Raw genomic sequence first — 21422 nt, forward strand, 5'->3', positions numbered from 1 at the left:
GTATTTAAAAGGGCCTAGCCATCAGTCACAAGTTAAATATTTACAACATGAAGAACTGTAATGTACCAGGATGTCTGCCTCACTGAACCAGAAATATGTTTTCTCACTAAAGTACACTTTTTAACCTCATCACAAACTGGGGTTCAAATGTGTAACGCATTGCATCCCACGGCTCAGGAGTATTCTATTATTCTGAAACAAGGACCATGTATGGAAGGGGCAGTACATTAAACCCACATTACACAAGTGAATTCAGGGGGTTGCTTTCCTGGGATCAATATCTGCTTGCACCCGGGCTAGGATTTGGAAGAGTGTGATTCTGTCTTTGGAGTTGAATGAGATGAAAGACAGATTACAAAATGAGATGCCCCAAATAACTGTGAATCAGAGATTGAAGGCTAAAACACTCTGCACTTGTTGTATCAGTGATCATAAAGGTCAGTACAACTCAATTCTCTTACCATGATCGATTCTCTATTCCCCAGAAGCAGAACCTGCTTTCAGATGATCCTGGGAAAGGAAGAAATGAATTGTGCTTCAGCTCAGTTTGACTGATAATGAGAAAATAGGCATTAAATATAGGAACATACAGAGGACAGTAAAGGGTTAAAAGTGAAGAAAAGCAAACTTGAAATCTTGTTTTTTTTTTATTATTTATTATCATGTTTTAAATAAAACACTTGCACACTTTTTTTTAGCTGTAGCCAGTAAAATAGCAAAACACTGAAGTAACAACTGTGGTCCACTAGGTGGCAGTACAATCACATCTGAAATATGTTCCAACAGCAAGATTATGGAGTTTTGAATCCTCTAACAGGGCACCATGTTTATAAATAATTTAAATATTTACACACTGAACAGTCACTCTTTACACAAAAACAGATCATGGATATCCATACGCCACAATAAAGAATAAAAGAAAGGAGGGAGACACACAGGCATGAAGGCGTAAGAAGCAGTGAATTGCACTGAAAAACCAAACGCTTCTTCTACAGGCAGTCATTATCCGTGCTGTTCCTTATCAGCATCCCTCCAAGAACAGCTGCACAGAACTCTGCGATCTCACAACACAGTAGCATGTCTGCATTACTGGAAGAGCAGCAGGACTCGGATTCTAGCCCTGGGTACAGTAGCGCATACTGAGCAAGCCTAGTCTTCACATTGCAATACCTGCTATTGTTGGCAGTGTACATACATTTTAAACTGAAGGGTGGCTGCAACAGGTAAAGCCCTTGACAACTTTAAGAAACAGATCAATTCACCTAATAATCTTTCACAGCATTTTAGCTTTTGCCTTTCTCAAAACTTAACAGCAACTTTTGATGTTCTCAAGTACACAATATACATACTCATATACATTATTATTACTACTTTGCAGCCAGTGCAAAATATATAAAAAAAAAACACATTTAATACACTAGCCCCAAAAACTTTTTTATTTTAATTTTATTTATTTTTAGAAAGTTGCTTCTAAGCAGAGTTTCAGATTGGCACGCAATGACCTACACATTGCATGAAAGAAAAGATTTGCACTGCAGCATCACTTTCTGAGCTAAAATGAAGGGCCAGGTCAATGCATGGGTTCTTTATACAGTAGCAGAATGAGAGAATATACACAAAGTGTTTCCAGAATGTTACGGAAATGAATAAACAGTTTAGCCTGGGAAACAGAGTGAAAGCTATCAAAACCTGACACTCCTTTATGAGCCAAGCTGAACCAAAGCATTGCAGTGAGGCATGCACAGCTAGCATCTGAATAACTCTGACACAGCCACAGCAAACATGACAACCAAGACCTAGTATTCAGCAAACAGTCTCATTAACGTATCAGAAATCCGTCTCTTAGCAAACATGGATCTAAGCAACACGTTTCAAATCCAAGCGACTGATATGTGAGGACTTGAATACTGTTACCTATTAGGGCAATCCGCTGGACTGCACCTGGACTGTTCTCTTTATATTGAGAATATATGCTTGTGAAATGTGTTGGTCCTGTAAAGGTAGCTGCAGTCTCAGCTTCGACACACACACACATGCACACACAGACTTCAGCACTTCACTTCATACTGGATTAGATCTCTGTAGCAGTTTTCTTCTGGTTCTACTGGTCTAATTCTGTTCAAAAGAAGATTACAGTCTAGAATGTGGTTCGAAGTGAAATCGTGTCAGGAGTGTGCAGGGGGGGGGGGGGGGGGGGGGGGGGGGGGGGGGGGGGGGGGGGGGGAAAAAAATGTAAAGGGGTACAGAGACTTCAGTACAGGTCCAGAACAATGGAAAATAAAACATGAAGGTAGATACTGTACCAAAACAACCTCTTTCAGATGAAGAGTTTCCAGGAATCCTGGAATAGGTCAGCCACGTATTGCTTACATATCTTGAACCTTCCTGCCAAAACGGACAAAGTTGTTGAATTCAGCAGCTGTCCACTAAACACTCGCCTGACACCATCGCAATCGTGAGACAAACTGCCATGTAAGAGAACTAGCATCCACTAGCTGTTAAGTGCTCTCTTCCCCCCACTTTCAAAACAAATAAAACATAATTGTTTACAACCACAAAATCATTCTAGCTAGAGAGAACACTTTTGTAGTTGCAAAATAAAAATAAAGTGCTTTTATTTGCTTTTTTTAAAAAAAAAAAAAAAAAAAAAAAAATCCCTATTTTAGGGATGTAAAACAAAACAAAAAAAAACAAAACATAAAAACCATACAGAACAATTCTACCACATCCAGCATACCTGAAAATAAACTGTACACACCAAGTCCAGTCCAAGTCTGGAGCTTCTTTGTTTTGTTTCTTTTTCAGGATTGGATATCCCTTCATATACACATTATATACATATTTACTTTTTTTTTTTTTTTTTACTTTCTCAATATATTATGACAATATATATTTATTTTTTTGTTTATAGACAACAACAAAAAACAACAACAACAACAACAACAACTACAAAAACAACACAACGATAAAGCAAACGAGTCCAAGTTTAAAGACCGGAGTGTGGAGAAAGGAACAAGGTCCTCTGTTTGCCTGGTTGGGAAAAATGTGCCAGCGCTCCCTCTGCGGGTGCAGCGCCTCCAGATCCTGCAGGGCGCTATAGGCGGCAAAGGTGAAGTTGGCATCCCCAGTGGTGAGGAGGTCAAAGACACAGGAGTGGAAGTAGATGTCCTTCACTTTGAGTTTCTCCCGGCACTTGGCTGTGGCACTTCCCAGAGAGAAGCTCCCACGTGGGTGCTGGGGGATATTGTGTTGCTGATGCTGCTGTTGGTGGTGTTGGTGTTGGTGGTGCAGCCCCAGGACTGGCAGAGGGAGGTACCCATCCTCGTCAATGCGCTCCCCCATGGGGCAGCCGTTCATGCAGAGCTGCAGGTCCTGGGTCTCATCGTAGGCCAAGGCCAGCTCCTCGGGCATGCGCACGGCCAGGGTCAGGTAGCGGCCCACCTGCCTCACGATGACGGTGGCTCCGATGTAGCGGGCGTGGATCTCTGCATGCTGCCCAGCTTCCTTCTCCACGATCCGCAGGCTCTTGGTGTCGCCGTTGCCCCCGCTGGTGGTGCCGTCCACGAAGGCAGCAGGGAGGTCGTCCGTCACCGCCTGGTACACCTTCTGTTCTGTGCACTCTTGGTAAGGTTTGAAGATAATCGTTATCTGAGAAACAACGATAAAAAGGTATTTATTTTGACTGTATTAATCGTATTCACTATTACTATTACCAGCAGTTCTAGCTATTGGCAGGGTGAAGGATGCTGGATAAAAAGTGAGCTGGCTGCTTTCTCTTCTCACATCAAAAAAGTTACTACCAAACTTCATTTGAATTATTATTATTTATTTTTTTTATCTGCAATGAACACAGTCCTCTATTAAGCTATAGAATATTATTGTTGTATGGAATGGGAATTCAAACATGAGTTGCTATACTGCATGCACATTAATTGAAGGCACAACATACAGAATTCTAGGAATTTATTTCCTAAATTGTTGTCAGGCTTGCTATGCACATTACTGTATGTAGAGTGAATGGGGTCCTTGTTTCTCCTCAGACACTGTGTTTGTGTGAGGATTTCACACACACACACACACACACACACACACACATACATACTGGACTGTAAAGCAGTATGTAGGAATTCAGTCAACTCTTAATAGACCAAGAGCAGCATCAAGTGGCCAGACAGGTTAACTCAACAGCTCGTTATTGTTTTTTATAACTGAAATTAACATTATTTTGTGGATGTTGCAAGCTTACCTCTGTGCAAATTTAATAGAACATCTCAAGATCTACCTACCTGCATGAAAACCTCTGGATGTGAGAATTTACATTTTTGGTCAGCCATTAGTAGCAGTCCAGGTTAAGCTGTGTATCTGCCATTTTTACACCTTAAAAAATCCATGATCCAATCTCTGGCTACCACTGTTTTCTTTGCAGCCAATCACAGTAAGAAAAAGAAAAAATTGAAGCTACATGGGTCCACCCCAGTCCAGCTACAAATACAACTAGAACCATCGTGCCTATAATATTAAACAAACTGTTTTATAACTTAATAATGAATGTCCTTATTTTAGTTATCTATGTGGCTTTATATTGATATTTTAACATGTTCACAGAGTTTAAGAATGTAATGCTAAAATATAAGGAACGTAATTAATATTTGCTGAGTCAGTGTCAGTCAGTCACTGAGCTGATAAAGAACCTTGTGAAACACACACGCGTGGTTGCACAGTCATTCAAAGTAATGTTGCAGTTAAAATGGAAGGATCTTTGTTAATGCCTACCCCATTACCATTAAAGATTGTACAGCATTTAAATCGAGAATACTCATGACTTCAAGGTAACGTTGCACTTTACCCTTTGAAAATATAGTGTTAAAATTTGAGGGTAAGTTATTCGCAGACCCACAGCCTTATCTGGAGTGCTGGTCATCAGTGATATACAGTAGAAACAATAGGCACTAGTGTGAAAAGACCACTTTGTGCTTTAATTAGGCATCTTAAACAACTTGTAAAAGTTACCACTTGGGCTGTGTGCTCCTTTTCTCTTGATATTTTTAATTAATTGCATGTGTGGCGTATCACCACCGCGTATCACCACCAATTTGCCAATTTTGACAATTTTCCAAGGCTTTCAGTTCCAGTGGTTTGATTTCATATGCAAAACAAATCAAAACAGAAGCAGATGGGTGTTCTAATACATTGCACACTACTAAAATGTTCCCTGTGCATTTGACAAATGATGAGAAAATGGCCCTTCTTGTAGGGTACACAGGAACCCTGCATTCAGCTGTGGCTGATATCCAGAAAGGCTCTATGTTCTCATTAGTGATCTACTGTAGGCTTCTAATCCAAAGCGCTGGACACTGTACAGTACATTAAGAAAAGTCTGGTCCACTGATCCTTTAGCATCAGCTAATTGTAATAATGCAACAAAACTAATTATGCTGTCAAAGTATGCCTGAAAGGCAAAATGGCCTGAGTGGCATCATGAGACTTTTTGCTTAAGTAATGGGTTTCATCTGCTTTATCTTTGTCAAAAGTTCACAGATTCTGTGATTCAGACAAACAGGCTATTGTACAGACAGCAGGACCAGGGAGCAGTCAGTTAAAACATGGCACGCAGACAATTAAATACTAGCAATACCACACGCACCAATGGGTCAGTGCTGAAAGCACTCCTATCAGGGGCACTCTTAAGTTAAATCAATTTACTTCAAACATGTAGCATGGGACCATTCTACAATCAGAGACGTTAATCCCATTAAAAGACCAAGAGCTTATTCAATTTGGGACAATAAAATTACCACTCTGTGATGTTTTTACAACAAAGACATATACTGTCTGAAAATATTAATCAGAGACTAGATTAAGAGAACCATATGCTGCATTCCAGGCCATTCCGTGTCAACTGTAACCCGGCTGCTGTGACCAGAACTAGGCCTAAAAACGGGATTATTAGGAATACCCCAGATCCACTAGAGCTTCACATGCATAGAACACCCCATGCCTCCTGGAGCTTCACATGCACAGAATACCCCAGACCCACTGGAGCTTAACATGCACATAATATCCCAGACCCACTGGGGTTTTACATGCACACCTAAGGCCTTGTTGAAAATATCTGACTGGAATACCCAGTACAGCTGATTTCTTAAATCTCAAAGTACTTTACAGTACATGCAAGTAGCAAGTGCGATTTGTTGGCAAAAATAGCTTGACACAGACTAGATTACAGTATGTCAGTTAGTACCATACAGTACATCTGTCCCCGTTCAAGAATAGTAAATAACACCAGGAAAATATACCATACAAAGCAGGTCACCACGACCTGTACCTACAGTATATAGAATAACCTCCAATAACAAATAACTACCGCCAGAGGAAAGGGAAGCTTGGCAGCAGGGAAGAAAGGTCACCCAGCTGTGAGGCCACATTGGAATAGGGTGTGTTACATTGGGCAGAATGACAGTGGAAAAACGGAGAAAGAAATAAGGAATGCATGGAATACAATGGTTTTCATTTTTAAACAAGGTATGTGTTTAGGTAGCATCTCGAAGAAATTGCTCTAGTAGTTTCTCTAGTCCATTTCATAAAATCTGCACACGTAATCCTTAGGGTTGAATATTAGAAGTGCAAAGTCAAAAAAACTAACAGAAATCCATAATGCAAACTAATATTTCGGAGCAAATGATTACTCTCATCATTCAAAAAAGCTGCTACAGTATAAAGTGCCAAAAGAGTAACGCTGTGCCATATAAAACTTATTCAGATTGCACCGAAACAGGATTCACACAAGAAGTAGTTTAGCTCCTGAGCTGCTAACCTACTATTTTAAGTCAATATGACCATCTATAAGTAGACCAGCTCAAGCCACAAACAATACACCTGCGCTGCAGAGAACAAAGCATTCATTGTTACACTTCGTTTTTTTTTTGGTTTGTTTCTCCTTTAGTATCAACATGAACTCGCACACTATCAGCAAGATAAAAGGAAAGTTTCATATATGTACTGTACAACAGCTGTGAAGAATGAGAAGATAAAACTCAACCGTGAACCCTAGCACAGTGCCAGACCCGTTTCATACCGACACCAACAGGGACTGGCAGGGAATAAAGGGTTCACTGTCAGCTTAATCAGGCACAAATAAACATGAACCAAATAATTAAGGGATGGATGGAGGGAGGGAGAGAGGGAGGGAGGGGGGTTGAAGGAAGTCTTTAAAATCTTTAAAGCAGGTGAAAACGTTAACCATAACCAATACTTTAAGCTCAGTACAGTAAGCAGGACCAAAGGACACAGCTGGAACTAAAGTGGAGACAGGACAGAGCGTAGCAGACACTTCTTTAAACAGAGTGGTCAGGGGATGGAATGGGTTACCAAGTCATGTTGTTCACATTGAAATAACTAGGATCCTTGAAGACCCGATGACAACGTTTTGAGATCTACTAGCTACAAGGATTCGGACAACCATTGATGTAAACTACTAGTTTTTCAGTCAGTCGTATTAAAGGTTACTAACTGATGTCCAGGCCAAACCTAGGGAGAAAGCTAGTGCCCCACAGCACCAATAAACCTACATTTGGGGAATGTGAAGAGCCTAGACTACTAACAAGGCTGTCATTGTGCTAAATGAGTGCAGAGAGGGATAACTCAAGGAAGGATGGCGTAAACAGACTGAAGGACACTGCAGCTTTAACTGGAATGGAATTGCTTTATACAATTGGGGAAATAATACAAATGCTGCAAAGAGGTTTAAACTTCACTGGCAGTCTGCCTGCGTTCAATTGCCATCCGGTGGCATAAGCAGATTGAGGATGAGGCTGGCTATAACCTACAGCCACTAATACAGAAGGACGCTTCTGTTATTATTTCCCAAGATCTGGCCCCATTAAGCACTAGGAAGGACAGGCATGGACTGTGTGTAAGAGCATCAACCCCACTGCTTTAAATACTGTACATGTGCTAAAGAGATACCGATATGCTGTTGATTGGAACAAACTCAAAATGAATTGTGTGTAACTTTCAATTACAGACTTAAAGAGTAAGCAGTGGGTTCCCAAAAATACAGTGCTATAAGTCCCCAAGTGTTGCTACAACTGTTTAAATAGCGTACCTGTAATCTTTATTTTCATTGTTAACTTGCTTACAATTCTTTACACCTATAACTGTAAAGTGTGTTTTAAAATGTCTGCACTATGGTTTCAGATCTGTCCTCTAAATCAGGAAGAGCGATTAAAAAAAAAAGAAAAAGAAAAACATCCGGCTTTTCTATTCCGTGCCATATCATGGATCGTTATTGCTGTGTTACCTGTTTGACAATGTGGGCAATAATCATTACACTGTCAGTGCACTAGAGCGGATATTTTGAAAAAAGCTTTGAAACATGCTTTAAAGCTGTAAGTGTAAAAAGTTGTCAGGATGTTAATGAAAAGAAAAATTGCAGGTACATTATTTAAACACTTGTAGCAACACCTGAGACGTGTAACGCTATATTGTTCTAAACCTCGTTACTTCCTTTTTAACCTCATTCCCTGACAGGTTCATACTAAAAACCACTCTGTTGGCACAACTGTATACTCTAAATATCCTAACTAACAGCAGGGGCAGCTGGTTAACATTGTTCGCTTGCTCGCCGAACCCCCAGTCTCTCTTATTAATGAATTGCGCTTCCCTTCTTCTGGGTGATGTGTGTTTCATTCCTCCTTCTCACATGACACTTGCACATTAACAATGCCGTTCATCCCATCTGTTTAATGGGCTAAAGCCGGGCTGTGTGCACTCAGAAATGCGAGCACCCAAATCCACTGTGGACATGCGCAGTAGCAGCCAGCCGTCAGCCAGGACTGGCTACGATTGGCTAAAAAATGTCTGGATGGAGAGCAGCCGGTTAGTGAACACAGTGATCAGGCGATCAGTGTGCATGTGCCAAGACAAAAAAGGCTACAATATGAGCAGCACGACATCTTCGGTTTTTGTCAGTATTGCATGGTGTGTAACTTTGTGGAAAGACAGAAAACGTTTAAGCTGTTTAAATATTAAAATAAAATTCACAAGTCTAATTATCTTTGTCTAACGTCATCTAACTTTGAATTAATGTTATTTGTCATATTTGTTCAAGTTCACCAGTGCTTTAACTTAAGATTAGTAATATCTTGCTGTGTTCGTTAATTTTTCTTTGTTTTCTTTTTTAATTTACCAACCACTACTGCCTGTTCGGGGTAATCACTTATTATATATACCATACAGTATATGTGTGTATTTTAATATTATATATATTTATATATATATATATATATATATATATATATATATATATATATATATATATATATATATATATATATATATTATCTATATTTTGACACAACTGAAAAAAAAGGGCTTTTTTTTCAACTTTTTTTTTAGGTGTTTTTAAATTACAGTAAAAAAAAAAAAAAAGTTTTTTAGCTGATCTGTCTTATTAGGTCTCTATAAATGAACTGCAGGTTCCTGCAAAAAAAAAAAAAAAAAAAAAAAAAAAAGTACTTCACTGTTAATTAGCACTGTACAGTGGAGCTGAACTCGGAGCTTCTTGCAAGCTTGTGGAGTCTGAACAGGTTGGAGTCCGGTAGGGGAGTGGGTTGGGCTTCAGGGCTCCCAGGTGTTCAAGCCTAGTGCGTCCTGTCACATTTTTTTCCCCTCAAATCACAAGTCATAAAAGTACAGACTGCTCTTTGTAATTTATCACGTACTATTTTCCTCCAAGTTGTTATTGGAGAAGCTTGTGCCCAGTGACAACATGCAAATGGAGTGGAGACTGGGTGGCAGATTTACTGTAGAATGTTCTCAAAAGGGCTTTTCGTTATTTGTGACCAAGTGGGGATGCTGTGGATCACTGGTTCAAGCCCTGACATACTGTAGGAACTGACCATTCAACTGCAGACCCAGCTGGGAACTGGTATAAATAATAACACACACTGTTGTTTCAGCATGTCAACGTGAAAAGCCTGAAAAACAAAACCAGCAGCAGCAGAAACAAGACCTGCGAGAGTGTATTATGGGTAACAGAAGTACACTGGCTTGAGATATATTTATTTCCTTTGGGCAGTAAAGATTCGAACCCGTAGCCAACCTTTTCTAGTTTTTTTTTTATTTTTATTTAAGTTCTGCTACAGTGCACATAGGAAATGGATCCTAGAGCTTAGCAACAGTAAATGCTAACAAGGCATGACTTTTAAGCCCCGCTTATCACCAGATGCAATCGGGAGGTTTTGAAATGCTCTGGTGCCATCAAGACATCAACTAAACAACTCAGAGATTAGAGCAGGTGCTTCTGGATCAGCCACCTCATGGCAATGCATTGTAATGTTTTACAGAGACTGAAGACCAACACTACAGGATGTGCAGTTCAACGACTCAAATAAAACATAAGTCCCTTAAAAATCAACAGTTACAACTCATTTCACTCAATGGATACATTTCAGAAGGGTTAGCGCTTTGGTCAAACACAGGACATCTTATGGTCAGTGAAGCATCGGGTTACCATATGACTCAACTACAGTAGGACAGTGTGGGACAGTTCAGTCTTTTCCAGTCACACCCCAATGCACTCTGGGAAGTGTAGTCCTGCTGTGAAAAGTACCCTAGACGGGTAATACATAAAAGAATGTGAGAGTTGAAAAGCCTGAACTGTCCTGGTGTACATGGAGTCATATGGGAACTCTAATGAAGGAGCTGTAACAGAAGCAACAGGAAATCACCAAAAATAAAATAAAATGAAATCAAAAACATGAAGCTCACCTTATTAGTTGCTGTAGCAGTGGAGCCTGGCACAACAGGCACGTTTGTGACTTGCACAGACAAGTAGTTGTTATCTATCAGGGGCCAGGCTCCCTCCACCTTGCAGGTCTGGAATTGGTCCTTGAAAGTCCTGAGGTGGGGGTCCCCGAACAGGCCACAGAACAGGTAGGTGGGCTGCCCTGGGTCCCCTGCCCGGAACTCCCTGCCGCTCCCATGGTGGCGGTTGTGGTAGTTGCAGGACTCGGGGGCTGTTTCGGGGTGGGTGGAGGAGGTAGGCCCATCCTTGGAGCAGTTGCGTTGGATCATGAGGTCGCTGATGCCCAGCACAGCGGAGTGATAGGCGAGGTTACCGCGACACGTCTTGGTATTGCGGTGGGTGCAGGCAGAGTAGGCCCGTAGGGCTTTGCAGAACTCTGTGTCGAATCCATCCAAGGCCGAGTTGAGATGGGACGTCAGGGAGACGAAGTCCGACGTACACTTCGAGATTCGACACTGCGTAGCCTGTGGCTGACACTCTCCTGAGAACCGACAAGAGAAAATAAACAAAAATAACTTCCAGTTCACACGTCTAAACTGTCAACACTTTAAAAGGTTTCTCAGGTAAGGCAGATTAAGGCTTAATACAGCCACTGATCTCAGGCATGCTACCCACTAAGGGATATTTAGTCACAGAAACAATATACAAGAATAGAAAGTTCAACTAGTATCAGTTTATTCACAAAAATAATAATTTACAGAAAGGAATATAGATTCATGTTCATCACATATGACAAGGTAATAAAGCGGTAGACCCAGTTATTTTTTTTAGTAATACTGTGTAGCATGAAACAGCAACTGCACAGTAAAGTATTCTCCCTTGGTTATTGGTGGAGTTCGGCCTCCCGACAGGTGGAGACGCTGTGTTCACTAACTCCTTACAAGAACCAGTTCAAGGGGTGGAGTGTTCGGGGAGTTAGTCGTGTTGGGGGATGCCAGGAGAGAGAAGCGGAGACACACACAGAGAGAGATATAAATTGTTTTCTGCCTGCCCTTGTTGTGAACAGTGTTTGTAGGATTGCTGAGGACATCGATCCTGCTTCAGACTTGTTACATGGAACTACCGAGTGAACCGGGGTTGGGTTACCTGGCTGCTGCCTCCTGCGTTTCCTTGGATCCCTTGCAAGTGCCATAGCTGGACTGACTCACTCACTGTCTGTCAATGTCAGAACCCGGTGTTACTGATGTGTTTTTGTTTACCTACAACTTTTGGCTGTCCAGTTTGTGCAGTGACAAGCAATCTAACAATTCAGAGGGCTCCTTTAAAAGTGGAAGATCCTATTGCTGTCAGCCCAGTAGACTACCTTCAAACCTATGGTCCCTCCAGCCAAGAAGAAACTTCACGAAAACCGGATATATTTGGAAAGATTGCACCGACATTAAAGCATTCAAAAGAGAAAGAAACGTAGCACTCTGCTTACGTTATGACTAAATATCCCCTCGTAGGTAGCATGCCTGGGATCAACGACTGCAGTAAGAAGCTTTTTAGGGTTTTTGTTTTCCAGTTCTTTAATTTCGAAGTCAGGGCCTGGCTTCAATCTCTGGTAGATAATGCTACTATTTTGAGTTTGTCATTGGTGTCTGCCAAAAACAATTCTTAGAAGAATTCTTACAAAGAAGTCTTTGTAGAAAAGCAGTGTTATACTCTGCACTTTAAACAAATAATGAACGTGACAGTGTGTCACATAACAGCCTGACACATTCACTTCCATATGTAGCTGAGGAACTGTTCTTTTACATGCTTTACCACTTTTTAATGGGACCAAGGAAGCTTTAGACCTATTCGCACAGGCTTTTCAGCGACAATTCAGTCTAGTGGCACTCAAGTTTTTATCTCGACAGCAATACCTTCAGCAGCTCGGTATGTTTACAACATCTCTTCAAAGTGATTGTGAAATCATCTTTAATCTAAATGAGCAGCAGTAAAAAGGAGTCCAAATGACTTCCAGCTTCATCACACAAGCTCAAAAAAAAGAACGAATGAATGAAGGAATTGCAGATAAATGCAATCAATAAAATGACAGTCAGTCAGCGGATTGCAGCTGGGGTTTTATGGAATGAATAAAAAGCGCCCAGCAAAGCCCATTCTAAAATGCCTCCCCACAAGAAAGCTCTATCTGTGCTGCTTGTTCATATGCAGCCCCCCCCCTTTTTTTTTTGTTTGATTAAGAACATGAAAGTCATTTCAAGCAAGAGAGGGTATGATGAAGTTAACATCTCTTGCAGTGCGGTATCAACTGACTGCTAGGAAACCACATGCAAAAAACTTCCATTTAAACTACCAGAGCCACACAGCTGCAGAAAATAAACTCCTTCCACAGACACATTATGTATTTCACACTCTTTCAGTTACCTTATCTTCCATATTAAGCTAATTGCTGTTTTAGTGACTAACAAACCCACCTCTATATTGGTAGCTAACTCCTACTATGTTGTAGGAAATATCCAGTCGCTGATTAGCCAAGACAAAGAACAGAAAAGAGAACCATTAGTATATAGAGATCTAGATACAGTGCAGAAACAGAACGCTGTATTGCATTTAACTGAAACTACAACACACACATGCTGTATTTTAATAACCAGCCCAGGACATTATATTACACCATTATTCTGTACTCCCTCCCCACACCAACCTAACTCCTGGTTTTAATTGCCAAAAAATGAAATCTGTGAACACATAAAACCTAAAAAAAATTAAAAATAGTAATAAAGTCTTGCAGTAGTTCTAGATCACAAATGAGACCCAAATAGGATTGTATGTGCATGAAACCCAAGCTGTAGTTTGAAGGCAAGCCAGTGCAGCTTTATCAGAAGCAGGAACAGAAGAGAAAAGCTTTTAACGAGGGTAAAGTGCACTTCAGTGCCTTCCGTCAGTAGAATACTTACTCACTTATTGACTTGTAATGCAGTTAGATCACAAAGCTAGAGTCGAGCCGCACATTAGGCATGCCCTGTAATCAATAACACTGCCATTTGTTTCTGGAACACTTACTTGCAGACCAGCAGATTTTTCCTTTTTTTTTTTTCCCAACTATCAACTCATCAACTATTTCGGAACTGATCAAATACAATATTACAACAGGGGAACGGTTAGCGGAAAAAACCCAAACGCTACATCATTTCACAATTGTTTTTATAGATACAGTATCCCATTGTCCTCTCAGTCAAGACACTATTTGAAATCTGATGAGGAATAAACTATACCTACTATGCTAACATGTAATTTAAGCAGCAGACCAGAAGGTGGCAGCAGAAACATAACACATTATAATTACTACAGAAAACCTCAGTCATATTCAGAAACAAGTGACTTAAGTAGTAGTGCTTTATTAATACGCGTATAGGAACACTTCCTAAGAGAAGACTTCGCCTAAGAGAACACCCTTGTGTGAAACAGATTTTTTTTCTATTGTAAATGCTCCGGCTAAAAGAACAGGAACTTCACTTAAAATACCACATTCTTGGCACCGATATCGACTCGATCACAATGGATACAGCACTGTTTTGTAACCTGACAACTCCTCATCACCAAACTTAAAATAAAAAATTTTTTACATTCTTTTGAAAAGAGACGTCTCACGAGAGTGTCTTGAGGCACAGTGATTGGTTTATTCAATCTTTTGTTTGGTATTCTGATTTTCATGAGCGTACCTCATTTGTGTTTCCCATTCTGGCGAGTTGCTCCACCATTCTGTTAAATAATGTTGTGCATGTCTTGTATATTATACCTGTACATGTATTCATAATCACTCTAGAACTGCTGCAGCATTTTTTAAAGTGTGTAGGGGTGCGGTGTTAATTTAGTTTGACAGTTTAATTACATTAGTTTGTCTGTTAGTTTGTTATCATAGTTAATTAACATACACTTGCCCATTGCTTTCCTCTTACTTATTCAGGTTGTTTCATGTGTTGATACACATGCGTCATGATAAATAAATATTAATTTACTCATATTGTCTGGTGGTCAACTCCATCTTCCAGAACAGTTCACTTGCTTTTCGAGGTGTGGAGACTACTATACATGTAAACATTAACTTAAGTAAATACTATCAAAAAGAGCGGTTTCTGAATACAGCCATTAGATTTGACATGGGGCCAAGATTGCATTCTAGAAACCAGGCAAGCTTTAAAAATCAAGACAGAAGTCTATACCTTTATTCTATATGGCATTACTAAAGTCTGGCTCCAGAGACTGGTGGGATTCGGGTCACAAAGAAGTTGGAATCAGGGTTTTGTCAGTTCTGAAGACATGCTGGAGGGATTTGAGTCACAAGGTAGGTATATAAAGGACATAATGACACATACTGAAGTGTTGTACTACATGTGCACGCTATTGTATATAATATACTTTTTACTTGTTCTCTTGTGGTAACACATTATTCTGAGCTGGGAATTCCATTATGAATGTTATTATAAATTACACTAGTTATTGTAAATGTACACACTACAGTATGTCCACCAAACCCCCCAGGGTCAGTTCTGTCCAGTAACATGCTCATCTTCCAAGGCTGAAGGGTCACATCCCTACAGTACTAACGCAGGGAGAGGGCCTTGAAATACTCCCCTTTGTTTCCCAGCACCGTGGTGTTTGGGGCCAGTGTTCTGCTGGAGGATTCTGGGATGGACCTCCCTGTAAAACCCAACCCCCTCCAGTTTCACAGTTGTTAAAATTCACTCTGGGGGTAGGGAGTACGGCTGTTGACCCCTGGTGCCCTGACCAAATTCCACATCTTGAAATTCCACTCCAGCACACTGACTGGGCCCCTTTGGAAAGGAGCATGACTGCTCGAAGAGTTAGCCTGTGTAAATATCTCCAGGAAGCTAATTGCATTAAGGGTGTGCTCTGTGCACAGACCCCATCCCAAAAGCTGGAACCACATGTTAATTAAGAATAAAGAAAAAGGCACTTTTTCGCCCCTCCTGCAGGATTACACTGGATCTAACTTTATTAGTTACCAAGGTTACTGTCAGACAGACACACACTCATACAGAAAAACATGAATGCTTTTATTTATCCCAATCTACCTCCCTTAAACAGTTTTAACCTGTGAATATCCCAGTACAGTATATGTGTGCCCAGAACACTTGATCATAAAAATCAGAATTTGTCAAAAAGACACCCTATGGGTCTGCTGGACCAAATTTAACTTAAATAGACATTTACTGAGACCTTATTGGTTATTTTTTTTTTGTTTTTTTTAATAATAACATGTAAGTCAAGAGCCATTTATTTTTATAAGCAGGGACGTCTATAGAATTATAATTTATGGAGGCGTTACCAGCCATATATTAACCCTGCCCTGGGACACAGGAACCCTGTTCTGCACCTTGCTCCACATCCTGCCTTGGGACACAGGGACCCTGTTCTGCACCATCCTATTAAAAACAGTAAATGGCTTTGCACTTCACTATCTCTTCATACCACCCTGTTTAAACCAGAACAGTCATTGCTACTGTAATCCTGTTTAAACTGGGACAATCCACTGCTATTTTGTCCACAATGCCAGTGCCATAGCTTCCATCCCCTGATCTCCTTTAACAGGTGTTTTGAATAGCTGTCCTATTTCTTCCTAGGTCAGTCTAAGCCCCTGTTCCGTGAATGAAGTTATTCAAAAATATATACCAGGAGCATCAGCCGAGCAATTTTCTCCAAAGTATCCTAAATTACACTAATAAGCCTGAGATCCAGCGACAATGCAGAGCTCCATTTCCGAGTGATCACTGCCCTAGGCAAAGCTTCACTGAGTTAGAGCTCTCCGTCACTTCGTGAAGGAGATCTGGATGCCTAACTGCCATCAAGGTAAGTTAGAACAACATGGTCATGACACTGTCGATCATTTGTTTAGTCCCGATTCATCGCACTGAAATGATTAATCAATTGCAATAACAACTTGACAGTCATCTGAAGCGCTAATGGCCTCCTCTCTCTTGCTCTAAATTCTATTTCTTGTTTGTTGTTTTGTTTTGTTTGTCTGGCAGCACGCAACATACTGTATATGAACAATTCTGGCTTGCAAAGCTGGATTTATAAAAATGATACAAAGGTATCATATGTGCTACAGAAATGGGCATTACAGGATTAAACTGGGCATTGAATTACAAACATTTAGTCACCCTTCTCTCCCTTTTAGGAGAGAATAGTGGTATCCATAATAAAATAAAATAAAAAGATTGTGTCTTTCTCTTTCAGTGTGCAACACCACACATCACAAGCTTACTTGAAGAGATTGATGCAGAAAGATAAGCCAGACTGACCAGGTCTGTAGACAAGAGGAAAATGACTAAACACCTTCCTCCAGGAATCAGAAAACAAGGCTAGCAGCATACTGTAAGCATGTAAACCTAATGCTCTGCTGTGTACAAAACATGATGGTACTTGATGTATTCCTATTTTAAAAAACTACAAGCGAGATCTTAACAACATCATTTTAGCAAAATAATGTTTAGGCCGAGCGTGGGAAGATAATACATTTGAGGCTGAGGTTTCTATTACTATTAGAAAGTCATTCAACTAGAAATATTCAATATAATCATCACGACCTCTAATCATCTCTCTCAACTGTCTTCATTTCTACAGTGCACTGGTGACAAACTTTTACTGTGCCATCACTGATCATTCGGTCTTCACAAGATTCCACAGCTTTGAGAAGTCTCTCCTTAGGCATGAGGAAAGGATAACCTGCTGAGGGGACAGCCATGGTTATCCTTACCATTAATAATGATCTTAGGTTTGGAGTCTGGTGCTCTGCTACACTGACCCTTATAGCCCTAATAAAATGATTCTCCTAATGTTTAGTTGGGGGTATCCGCTGGGCTCTCAAATCAAGAGGATGTTTCTTCATTTCATTAAAAGTGAAACTCAAAGTCCACTATACCCAGCTGCCCGAGACCATGTTAGATTCAATATGAAGGTGCAGGCATTCAATAGACACCCAGCACCATTCCGTCTAATGGTCAGGACACCAGAGTGTAGCAGCTGTCAAGAGGCCAAGTGAAAACTGGACACCAAATGTGTAGAAATTACAAGAGAGTCTTATTCACAAGCCACCTCAACCCGAGAAGAGTCGTTTAGCAGGGTGTAATAGAGCATCAGACATAAAAAAAAGTACGATAAATCATTGCTAATGAGCATGCCGCTTTTTTTGGTCTTTTTAATTTGCATTCCCTAAATAGATGTTAGGGAAGCCATTAAAATTGGAAAGAAGAGGAGTAAACGAAACAAGACAATACTACGAGGTTAGTGTGAGGGAGAGGGTTAGGGTGAGGGTGAAGGTGAGGGATAGGGTGTGGGTGAGGGGGAGGTTGAAAGTGAGGGTTAGTGTGAGGGATAGGGTTAGGGTGAGGGTGATGGTGAGGGTTAGGGTGAGGGACAATACAACAGGGATTATCAATCGGATGCTAACAAAAATAAATAAATCGATCCCATGCATTGCCTCTTGTTTCACGTTTGAGGAATACATCCATTGTGTCTTGAATTAATACAACGAATCCACCTTTTAACTGGGGACGCTTTCAAATAGATACACAGAATCCACCTTTTAACTGGGGACGCTTTCAAATAGATACACAGAATCCACCTTTTAACTGGGGACGCTTTCAAATAGATACACAGAATCCACCTTTTAACTGGGGACGCTTTCAAATAGATACACAGAATCCACCTTTTAACTGGGGACACTTTCAAATAGATACACAGAATCCACATTTTAACTGGGGACACTTTCATATAGATACATAGAATCCACCTTTTAACTGGGGACGCTTTCAAATAGATACACAGAATCCACATTTTAACTGGGGGCTTTCAAATAGATACACAGAATCCACCTTTTAACTGGGGACGCTTTCAAATAGATACACAGAATCCACCTTTTAACTGGGGACGCTTTCAAATAGATACACAGAATCCACCTTTTAACTGGGGACGCTTTCAAATAGATACACAGAATCCACATTTTAACTGGGGACGCTTTCAAATAGATACACAGAATCCACCTTTTAACTGGGGACGCTTTCAAATAGATACACAGAATCCACATTTTAACTGGGGACGCTTTCAAATAGATACACAGAATCCACATTTTAACTGGAATCCACATTTTAACTGGGGACGCTTTCAAATAGATACACAGGCTTTCAAATAGATACACAGAATCCACATTTTAACTGGGGACGCTTTCAAATAGATACACAGAATCCACATTTTAACTGGGGACGCTTTCAAATAGATACATAGAATCCACCTTTTAACTGGGGACGCTTTCAAATAGATACACAGAATCCACATTTTAACTGGGGACACTTTCATATAGATACACAGAATCCACCTTTTAACTGGGGACGCTTTCAAATAGATACACAGAATCCACCTTTTAACTGGGGACGCTTTCAAATAGATACACAGAATCCACATTTTAACTGGGGACGCTTTCAAATAGATACACAGAATCCACATTTTAACTGGGGACGCTTTCAAATAGATACACAGAATCCACATTTTAACTGGGGACGCTTTCAAATAGATACACAGAATCCACATTTTAACTGGGGACGCTTTCAAATAGATACACAGAATCCACATTTTAACTGGGGACGCTTTCAAATAGATACTTTGTACCCAGTCGGCTCCACCTTAAGCATGTTATTTGCATGATATTTAAAATAAAGCGTCCAGAATAAGGGCTACAAATTGCAGGCTTCCCACTGATGTAAAGACTGTAAGGGTAAGTGAACGGGGGGAATATATTGCGCTTACTTACAAATAAAATAATCAAAATAATGTCACCCCTGAGAGTTTAGGCGTGCAGTGACTTGAAATGGGTACAAAACGCTACTTTCAGCAGATAACGAAAAACAAAGTCTATCATCATTAAATCTTCTAACCCTAGACTACCCTTATAATAGGGTTTCCTTGGTATAGTAAATTATATGGGTGTTCATATTTCAATTGAAACATTCAGGTTAAAAACGTGCTTTTAAAATCTAAAATACATTCTCAAATAGTTAATACCACAGCCATTCAATAAGGTGCATCTGAAATCAAATAATAATAAAATGACAGACTGCATATCGAAATGCAACCTAGAAAAGTAAGTTTACTATGACGTGGCAGACGTACTGTTTATTACAAGCCAGAGTATGTCGGATAAAACGCCTGCTGTATATGCTGAAGCGAAATGACCTTTAGTGGAGTGAAAACCATTACTTTGTACAGGAATACTAAAACCTTAAAACGAACGCGCAAGTCTGATTTAGTTGAAATTCTTCCTCCACTAACACACACGGGTCTGTTTGTAGGTTGGGGATGGTAACTTGATCCCATCCATGACTTTCAGTAAACAGAATCGGCGACCAGAAAATCAGAACGTAAATCCTTTACAATAAATAACAAACAACAAAAGAATATTACATAAGTGCACATTTCAATAGGTTGATATATAAAACAGATACGCGGATAGGTTAGCACACAGTGGACCCAGTCAAGTACCTTCATTCATGTCTGTATATATCATTCATCTCTAAATAGCATCATTTTAATGCACATGTCGATTTGAATATATAGTAGTGTTAAGCGACTAGAAATTATTAATAACAAAACCAAGTTACCTATGTGGACCCAAGAGGAGACGGCGATCAGAACTAGGAGAGTTAGGACAGGAGGCAGGGAGCGGAGGCGTTCAGTCCCGGGGTAGTAAAATCCTGCTTTCCCCATACCCATCCATCCAGGTCGCGTTGCGGGACTCAAATACACCACGGGAGGGATAGAGCTGGAGCTGCGGCAATGCCGGGAAATCGGGCCTCTGCTCTCCGCTTTCTCTTTGAGTTCCAGACTCAGTGATCGCGCAATGGCATAAACAGACAGAAAGGAAAGTAAAACAATACTAACAAAACGCGAATGCTTGTTTAAATCCCAATCGACAGCACTGCGCGACTGAGTTGTCCAGTTTACTTCTTATTGTATCAGTTCTCCAGAAGTATTCTTAGCCTGTCTTTATTCCGTCCGAACCTCTCTCACTGCGGTCAATCTCAATTGTGCACTAACCCCAGGCACGCATGCACACAGCACATCTCTTTCTCTCTGGCACACACTTGCAAAATCCACCCCTTTTCCTAGTGATCACTTGCAAATCTACCAAACCCTATCTGACACTTGAACGGAACACCCGCCCGCAAACACAAGGCAACGCCCAGCCAGCCACAGACAATTCCCTGGAGCCTGGTGTCAGCGGAGCAAGCAGACTTTATCTCCTTTGTGGGAACATTACATGAGATGATATTGATAGAATATTCCACTTCAACTGCGGATGATATTGCATGATTTCTTTTCTCCGATATGGTTTATTTATTTAACATCCTCAGTCTACTATCAAAAACACATAGACAGCATTATCCCCCAAACAACACCAATAAATAAACATAAATAAATAAATATAACTAAACATGTAAAACAAAACAAACAAATTCATAAATGCATAAATAAACACATATTATATATTGCATAGCTACAGAGCAGGTGAAACATGTTACAGCTAACCTATGTCTACATATTTAATGTATTATGCTACTATCATATATTATGTTCTTGCCACTGTATTTAATGTATTATGCATTTCTCT

At 40.3% G+C, this 21422-nt stretch overlaps 1 protein-coding gene across 1 annotated transcript; it reads right to left on the minus strand.

Moving 5' to 3' along the window:
• Nucleotides 1-2927: 2927 nt before the first annotated feature.
• Nucleotides 2928-20905, minus strand: LOC121313873 (RGM domain family member B-like). Its single transcript, XM_041246657.1, has 3 exons — nt 20413-20905; nt 10771-11288; nt 2928-3648 (listed from the first exon to the last, which is right to left on the minus strand). Exons 1-3 carry the CDS (start codon nt 20522-20524, stop codon nt 2947-2949), a joined length of 1332 nt encoding a protein of 443 aa, XP_041102591.1. The 5' UTR covers nt 20525-20905; the 3' UTR covers nt 2928-2946.
• Nucleotides 20906-21422: the final 517 nt, after the last annotated feature.

Source organism: Polyodon spathula, chromosome 1 (genome assembly GCF_017654505.1).
Source record: "Polyodon spathula isolate WHYD16114869_AA chromosome 1, ASM1765450v1, whole genome shotgun sequence".
Classification (NCBI taxonomy): Eukaryota; Metazoa; Chordata; class Actinopteri; order Acipenseriformes; family Polyodontidae; genus Polyodon; species Polyodon spathula.